The sequence below is a fragment of the Ictidomys tridecemlineatus genome, chromosome 3 (assembly GCF_052094955.1).
Source record: "Ictidomys tridecemlineatus isolate mIctTri1 chromosome 3, mIctTri1.hap1, whole genome shotgun sequence".
Lineage (NCBI taxonomy): Eukaryota > Metazoa > Chordata > Mammalia > Rodentia > Sciuridae > Ictidomys > Ictidomys tridecemlineatus.
Genome location: NC_135479.1, coordinates 203,270,113 through 203,278,998, shown reverse-complemented (window position 1 = coordinate 203,278,998; position 8,886 = coordinate 203,270,113). Strand labels below are relative to the sequence as shown.

The following is an 8,886-nucleotide window of genomic DNA, read 5'->3' as shown; positions in this document are numbered from 1 at the left end:
CTGGACAATTTCCTGTTGACTAAAGGAATTCCTCAATGTTTTGAGTAAGCGAGACAAAGAATGAAATTAATTTTAGACCTATATTTTAAATATAGTGCTCAGGCAAAATAAAAGACTATAAGGAGAGAAATCAAAGATGGCAGTAAGAAATTAACCAATGGGGACCAAACCCAATTTGAATAATAGCAGCCATAACAAAGAGAAATGAGTGAAAAGACTAACTTTAGAAGGCTGAAGAAGAAAAACATTATAATAAAATTTCTCACTTTACAATCTAGGCCACAACTTATTCTCCACGCTCCTTGAAATCAGCTACTGGAACACAGTGCCTTTAAAACAACACCCTGCTTCCTTGATGACCCACAGAGATTTGGCAAGTGAGTGGAGGGTTAGTAACTATAACTTGCCACTAAGAACCCTCCATAAAAAGCATCATGTTGTCATTTTTTTGTTTTTTTTAATCTTTTTCCATAGCCTAAAATGTCTCCCTCTTGCCCCAAATCCATGCCATTACTTTCCATCCTTCAAAATTAATATCAAACACCAACTTCTACCTTAAGTCATTGAGCTACATTTGCCCTCTCTGTACATCACATACAGAACTTGCCAACATTTACGCGGATTGTGTTCCTGTCATAGCACCCTTAAGAAGATGGAAAACATCTGGGAGAAGAAACCAGTTTTACCTTAGTATCATTGCCAGGTTCTATCATGACATTTCACATGTACAAGATGCTCAGTGAGCGTTTTCTGAATGAATGAATGGAAGGCTGTTGTTCATTAACATACCTTTATTTTGTAATGCTCTGAGAATTCATTCAGAACATTCTATTTTCTAAAAATTTTAGGTATTTTTTTGTGTGTGTGTAGCATGTGTATATAAAATTACAGTAATAAGGACTAGGGATAAGAACAATCATAAAAATCTCCAGGTTCATGAAGGCATTAAATGAATGTGAGTCCATCTCTGCATAATGCCCGAATTGGGTAGTGGGACAAAAATGTTTGGGGAGATGAACAGCCTTTGCTGTAATGCTTATCTTCATATTTATTAATGTAACTTTCTAAAACTCAAGTTTTATTATGAGTACTTGAAATAGTAAAGTTTGCCACGTAGAATTATAAGGATGAAGTGACACTGCTCATATGGATACCAAAAGGTGTATCACAGAGGAAGTACTAAAGGAACGTGTTGCCCCTTTCTCCACCCTCCTTCTCTTCAGGAAGAAAACACTCATGTATACATAAAACTTATAAAGTTCTTATGCATACATCCGCTGACACTGATGTGCTAATGATGCAGGTGTTTGACTCCTGCTTATATGAGAGAAGAGCAGACATAAAGAGCATCAACAAATAAAGTTGATAAGCATTTAGCTAAATATGGCTGTACCTATTACTGACGCCATTCAGCTGATGAATCCAGGATTTCTCAAGAAGACTCTAGCAACCATGGGCAAGAATCAGGTGATGGTGCCCTAGGGTGTTGGGGTGACTAGGGCTCCTTCACAGCACATTCAAATCATTGAAGAGTAAAGGCCTCCAACCTAAAATTCAGAAATAACATCAACAGGATAGTGCAGGATCTCAGAGACTGTATTGTATTATTTTCATATTTCTAACCCTGAGAGTAAAATAGACCTGTATTGCCTCGGAGAGAAACCAAACTTCTTTTTCTAATTTTCTATTCTCCTGGATGAAGGGAAACTTGATAATTGTGACCATTTCCATTGAACATTGAATAGAAAAAAAAGTATTGCAATTTAAAAAGTTTTAGCCAAAGGAAATTAGAATTTAGATTTGAAGATAAATTAAATTCCCATTAAGATAGCCACTGAAGTTGCTAGAGATGTTAGCATGTAAAAAATAGAGTGTCTACACTTGAAACAAACCACATTTATGAATTTTTTAAATGATTAAACAGTTTTTATAGAAATATATAATCCACATAGCCTCCAAATTCCTCAAACTTAGAAAAACCATATATTTATTCTGATGCCATTGTCTATGTAATGACATTTAGAAATTCCTTTGAGAAATTGATATCAGAACCAATGCAGGAAATGAAGCATTTCTCTGTCTTAATCCATGTACATTATTTTTAAAACCAAGAATGATGGTTTTAGGTCATAATATGGATAACCGTATAGTACCTAATCCTATAATAATCTTTATGAAAACTGTTATTTTGTTCAATTTCTTTAAGGGGGTTTCATTTGTTCACTTGTGGTCACACTGAAATCCAAAATTTTAACCGAACTCAACTTTGCTACCGATATGTAAAAATCCCTTAGGTAAAAACCTAGCTTTTGATTTTACTCATTTATTCATTGAAATGAATGAGCACAGATTTTCTGAATAAAGATATTTTGATAAGAAATCAATTTTATTAGGATTTTGAAAGGAAACAAAACACATTGAACCGTTTTTGCATTTTATTAGTTTAAATTCTGCCACATAGGTTATATAAGAGTTTCACGTTTACAAATCTTGATTTCAAGTTACTTCTGACAATTTCTAAAAGGAATAGAATTTCTCTTCAAAGACATAATTTGCCAATTTTCAAAGAAGTTTGCTACAACTTTTAAAGACAATTTCAAGGGAGGAATCCTAAAAATGTCTGTATACGGTTGGGTTGATTATAACTGGAATAAGGTCATAGCCTTCAAAAGTGTCTGCTCTGGTTGGACAATTTAAGGAGAGATCCTATTAAAGTTCAGTCACACTGGTTTATAGATATACTTAATCAATGGAAGGCTTTGCAGGGAACATTCAGTTTTATGGGAAGTGGGAGCCCCACTTCCTGGACTGTAATAAAAAGCTCTGATGCAGTCTCATAGGACCAGGAGGAAGAGTCTGTACACAGAACCTCCACTCTCCAGGGATATATAAAGGGACAAGCCAAAGGAGGGTCAGAATGCAACTGCAGACACTCACTGCCTTCCTCCAACCACAGCCTGCTCTCCAACCCTCACCATGTCTTGCCACAACGCCTGCTCCGGAAACTACAGCTCAGGGTGTCTCAGAAATTCCTGCCATGTTCCTCTCAACGCCCCTGTGGCCCTCTGCTCTACAAATGTGAGCTGTGGAGATGTGCTCTGTGTACCTGGTGTCTGTCAAAACCAGTCCTGGTTCCCAGGCAACTGCCAGGAGACCTCTGGGGAGCTGAACAGCTGCCAGCCTGCCAACTGCGAGACCTCCAGCTGCTCTTCCACGGCTTACTACGTGCCCAGGCCCTGCCAAGGATCCGGCTTTCTGCCAACCTCTTCCTTCCTCTCCAGCTCCTGCCTCCCAGTATCCTATCGGCCTCTGAGCTATGTATCCAGCCACTGTCGTCCAACGACTCCCCTGGTCACTAGTTTCCAGCCCACGGGCTGCGTGTCCAGTGGCTATCGCCCCCTGACCTGTTTGCCTAACAGTGGCCGACCCCTGAACCTCCTCCCTTACGGGTACCGACCCACGGGGTGTGTGACCTACAATCCTCAAGCAGGGAACATTGTGTCCAGCAGCTTCAGACCTCTGCAGCCTCACTCCAGCAGTTGCCAGACTCTGCCCCACGTGTTCAGCACTTGCCGTCCATCCTGCTCGGCCCAAGGAGGCCTGTAGCATCCTTGTTCCAATGAAGATTCATGCGAAGATCCAGGAAGAAAATTCAAATTCCATGGACTTTTGCTGCTTTCCTAGTACTGCCTGCTTTTTCTTGTTTTCACTGTGCCTAATCGAATGCGAGCTTCTTTCAACTTTTAATCTTGTTTTCCATCTTACCTTTACAAAGAAATTCAGCTTACAATGCCATTCAATGTTGCTCAGGTGTGGGAAGAATATATTTGATTCAAACTCTAATAAATGAGATTCAGTGAAATTAAGAATCTGGTTCATGGATTTGTTTTCATTTTTTTTTTTTCATTTCAACAAACTCAAGCTGGTAGACAGATGATCCTCAACTGAACTTTTTTTGCCTCGCAGTAGGGGGAAGGTTTTATTTATACCTCCAGTAGTTCAGAAGTCTGGAGACTTCTAATCCCTATACTTGAGAGATCCCAAAAGTCCTTGGTGAAAGTTATGTTGAAAAGAAAAGATTAGCAATGATCTCTCTTATCTCTCTCTTCCACTGAACACAGTTCTACCAGAACCCTGTGTCTAGCTGCAAACCTGGACATAAGCTTTTCCTTAAGCCTCTGATGGTTCCTATGATCTATTCCAATAAGATAAAAATCCCAGCCCCTTAGTGTGATATCTGTTTTCCTTCATTGTCTTTCTTCCCCCTACCTCTCCGGCTTCATACCCTTCGGCTCAATATTGGAAACACTAAGCTCCTGCAATCCTCTCTTACCTGTAGGTTCCCAAACAAATGCTTTTTTATAATCCCATCCCATACACCCTTTCACATATATCAACATCAAGACCAGATTGTGCTTCAACTCTCTCTGCTTGAAAATTCATAACTTACTTTTATAACATAGCCTCAGTTTATTTATTAACCTGATGATTTATTTTTTTAAAAAAACACTATCACTTGCTTCTTATATGCCAAGTCACCATGTGCCAGGCACAAGAGATACAGAGGTAAAAAAGACTGACATGAGGTTACCAAAAGTCATATACAATGGTACATATTTCAACTAAAGAAACATTTTCCCCTCATTTGACATAAAGTGAGGGAATATTGATTTCACAAATTAAAACTATGCTGTAATGACATCAATATTCATCCTTTTGAGGATGTGGGATATCAACAAAATTTGCCTGATATACAAGAAACACAATAGTCTCTAGAAACTGACTAGCAACCATTCCTTTTAGCAAGGTGTTCTCACTCCTAATCTTGCCCCATAAAATTCCTGACCTTGAAGTAGTACTTAAAATCTATTCTAGTCTTTCCCCATTCTGTCTTTTGCCAAACATAACTTGGCTTTCCTGGCTACTTAGAGGTGATGTCATGCACACCTTCTCTTTTTTGACACTTTTTCCCCAGACCCTCTCTCTCCCTGCCCTAATCCTAATGAGTAAATCACACCTTGAACCTGCCTGCCTTTTATCTCAGACTCACATCCATGGTTGATTTGGTTAAATTAACATCACTTTAAGATGTGAATTGAGCTACAACATGCACACTATTATACACAAAACACTACTCCACAAACATAGCCATTTATTCTCACTTGTGACCCACATATGAATTTTGCCTGTTCTTGACATTTTAAATAAAACTATAAAGTGTCTCCCCAAGATGTCTGTATCTGGCTTCTTGCACTAAATGTTTGTGAGATTCCCTCATCTTGTTATGTGTGTCAGTATTCGATTTCCTTGAGCTAAATTTGCTGAAGACATAACTCAGTACAAAGAGTATGATAATCATGTTGAGAAATTGCTAGAGGCTGAGTGTGGATTAGCCAGCACATGAAACCTCCTGGGGACCATAGTCCTGGGTTTCACTTCCAGGGACACTGCCAGTTTCTCATGGCAAATCTCTGTGAGGGAAAGGGGAGAAGTAATCCCAGAGAGCAAACCTAGGACCTCCTCCTTAACAAATCCCCACTCTCTAAGGGAAACAGCTTCACTAAAACCTTATCCACCCAGGGGTGGATGTCTCCCCCTTTTGGGGCCTCACTAGCTCTCCTGGCTCATTTAAGTAGGGATGGGTAGGATTAAGAAACTCTTGGAAGGTCACAGCTTAGGGACACGTCCCAATTAAAAATCTGATATTTAATTATAAGATTATAGAATGCTTCCCCTCTCCTGTACCTTACCACCACACCAACATTGTCTGGAACATAATAACAGTGGAGTACAGATGAAAGAGCTACTTGATGAGATTCTCCCTGAAGAGAAGTGGCTAAGAAACCTGAGAGCCAAGTACGGAGGGGAAAAAATAAGGATGCTAAGTAAATAGGAAAACTCTGACGCCTGCAGCTACAGCAGATATTAAATATAACCTAACTCACAGCCATATTAACTTCAAATCTCATGCCAAAGTCATATTTCTCGCAGTTTCTATTGCAGAATATAGCATGAGTTTCAACCAAAAAAAAAAAAAAAAATTGGAAGGCATGCCAAAGAGCCATAAAACTCAGCCTCCAGAGAAAAGGAAGCATCAAAATCAGACTCCGACATAGATGTTCAAATGATCAGACAGGGAATTTAAAATAACTCTGATGAATATGTTCACAGTTCTAAAAGGAAAAAAAATAGACTACATATGAAAACAGATGGGCAATGTAAGCAGAGAAAGAGAAATTCAAAGAATTTACTACCAAGCCAAAACTGCAAAAGCAATGAAGGATCCCTTCGATGGTCTCTTACTAGTGAGTTTGATGTGGCAAGGGAAAGAATGAGTGAGCTTGAAGAGAAGTCAAGAGAAACTTCCCCAACTGAAAGGCAAAGAGAAATAGTTCTATTAATAAGAATGAAGATAACAAAGCCCCCAAGAACTGTGGGAATTTTTAAAAGGTGAACCATCCTCTTAATCAGAATACCGAAAAAAAGAAGACAAGCAACAGAAGACATAAGTGAAGCTATAAGGGCTGAGAACTTCTCAATTTTATTGTTAAACATCAAACCAGAGATTCAGGAAGCTCAGAAAACACATTTCCATTTCCATTTATCATTTAAATCCTTAATTCAATGCTTTGCTTTTTTATTTATATTTTTTCTTGATTATGTTTTCTGAAATAGCATATCATTTGTTTTTAGATCTGAATTGTTCCCCAAAGGTACATATATGGAAAGCTTGGGCCCCAATTGAACCGTGTGCAGAGGGGAGTCTTTTGGGAAGTGATTGAATCATGACGGTGCTGACATCATCAGCAGATTAATACAATGTTGACTTCATTATCTGCACGGACTATTGGGAAGTTAGAAGCTGCAGATAGTGAAATCTGATTGAAGGAGTGGGGTCATTGCAGATGTGTCCTTGAGGACTGTCTTTTGTCCCTTTCCTCCCCCTACCCACTCCACCCTCTTCCTGGTGATCTTGAGCTAGAAGCTTCCCCTCACTCCACCCTTTCACCATGCCTTGGGCCTATAGCAGTGGAGCAGTCAACAATGGATTTAAATCTCTAAAACCTTGAGCCAAAATAAATCTTTTTTTTTTAAAGAGAGAGGGAGAGAGGGAGGAAGAGAGAGAGAGAGAGAGAGAAAGAGAGAGAGAGAGAGAAAGAGAGAGAGAGAGAGAATTTTAATATTTATTATTATTTTTTTTTAGTTTTTGGCGGACACAACATCTTTGTTTGTATGTGGTGCTGAGGATCCAACCCAGGCCACACGCCTGCCAGGTGAGCTTGAGCCACATCCCCAGCCCCCCAAATAAATCTTCTCTCCTTTAAATTGTTTATGTTGGGTATGTTGTTCATACTGGTGAAAAGTTAATTAGAATACTACAAGAGCATCTCTTTAAATCTGTGAACTGTCTCAGATTGCTAAGTCAATATTTCATTGTATCACTTGATAAGGGCACTTGTATCCTTGGAAGTTATTTCAGCACGCTGAATCGCTCAGTAAACAAGGAACAACTATCATGTGCTCGGCTCTCTTCTGGGTGCTTGGGGTATATTGTAAACAACTCAATCTGAGGGACTGAAGGAAAATAAGTGGCAAATGCAGAAAAGTATGATAATATTGGAGTGTATAAAATAGTATATAGTGAGTAAAAATGGTATTACAAACAAGGGAATTGGTTGCTTTTAGCAAGATCAGGGGTATTTTTGTTTCTCAAAAAATGACACTTGAGTTATACCCAGAAGGATTACAAGAGAGCTCCCTGAGATTGGCTGGGGTAAAGAGTGTTTTAAGCATAGAGAACAAGGTCAAAGGCAGGTACTGAGGGTAGTGAGTGAAGGGAGGATGGTAATAGAGAATTTGCCAATGTTTTCAAGATATTCGACCCTCTCACCAATGACACGGTCAACTCCATCAGGTATGTCTAAAATGTGCTTAGCAAGCACTGGTTGTTTTCCAAAAGCACAGCAAACTCAGCCAGATGGGCCTCTAATTAGAGATGACTCTTTCTTCCAGACTTGCTATAAATCACAGCATCTTGCTGAGACAGTAAATCTCAAAGTGGCCCATATGACACCAGACAGACTGTTTCATGAGATAATCTTTGAAAAGAGATTGCAGATATAATTTTTAGAATCTGTTAAACGGTTATCAATGCAGCATTTGCATTACTCTAGGTTCTGACAAAAATTTTAGTAAGGAAATGTCCTGAGATGTCTCTCAGAAAGAGAGGCAGGGGAGCGGGGTAAGGACTTTTCAGTGTGCCTGCAGTTAGGCAAGGTGTGTTAGCCTCATCTCTTCCTGCTGCTCACTCACTCACTCTATCTGCTGAATAAAAACCTGGACCAGCAGAGTTTGAGCTTTTGGATTCATTCTTCTAAATGATGTGATATAAGAAAATTCTATATGTATGATTGTTCAACCAAGAGAAAGGGAAAAATAGTCAGTTTGAGATGATGGGGATGGTACATGAACGTGCCCTTCACAGCCAGTTGAGGCAGTGCAGAACTTTGTCTTTACAATGTCCACAATCTTCCAAATTTAACTAAGTTTGTTAACTTTCAACACAAAGCTATTCAATCAATACCTAGCAAATGTATTGCTCACTTTTTGAAGGTTAACAAATCTCCAAACTACATATCGGGACATCAGGGAATCCCTGACTGTAAACTTCACAAATAATACAACACAAAACATAAAGTACTCTTAATTCTGTGGCTTTTAGCACATCTACCATGGCAATTGTTAAATATTTGTTTTGTTTTCCTTGTTCAATGTCCAAGTATTTTTCATCTCTCAAATTATATAAACCTTTATGACTATTTTTTCTGATTTCATTACTTCTTCTGTGTAGGAAATTTATCTGCATATTTTAGTGTATTTTCTTAA

At 38.8% G+C, this 8,886-nt stretch overlaps 1 protein-coding gene across 1 annotated transcript; it reads left to right on the top strand.

The window, feature by feature from the left end:
* Nucleotides 1-2,976: 2,976 nt before the first annotated feature.
* Nucleotides 2,977-3,606, top strand: LOC144375757 (keratin-associated protein 26-1-like). Its single transcript, XM_078041193.1, has one exon. The coding sequence runs from the start codon at nt 2,977-2,979 to the stop codon at nt 3,604-3,606; it is 630 nt and encodes a 209-aa protein (XP_077897319.1).
* Nucleotides 3,607-8,886: the final 5,280 nt, after the last annotated feature.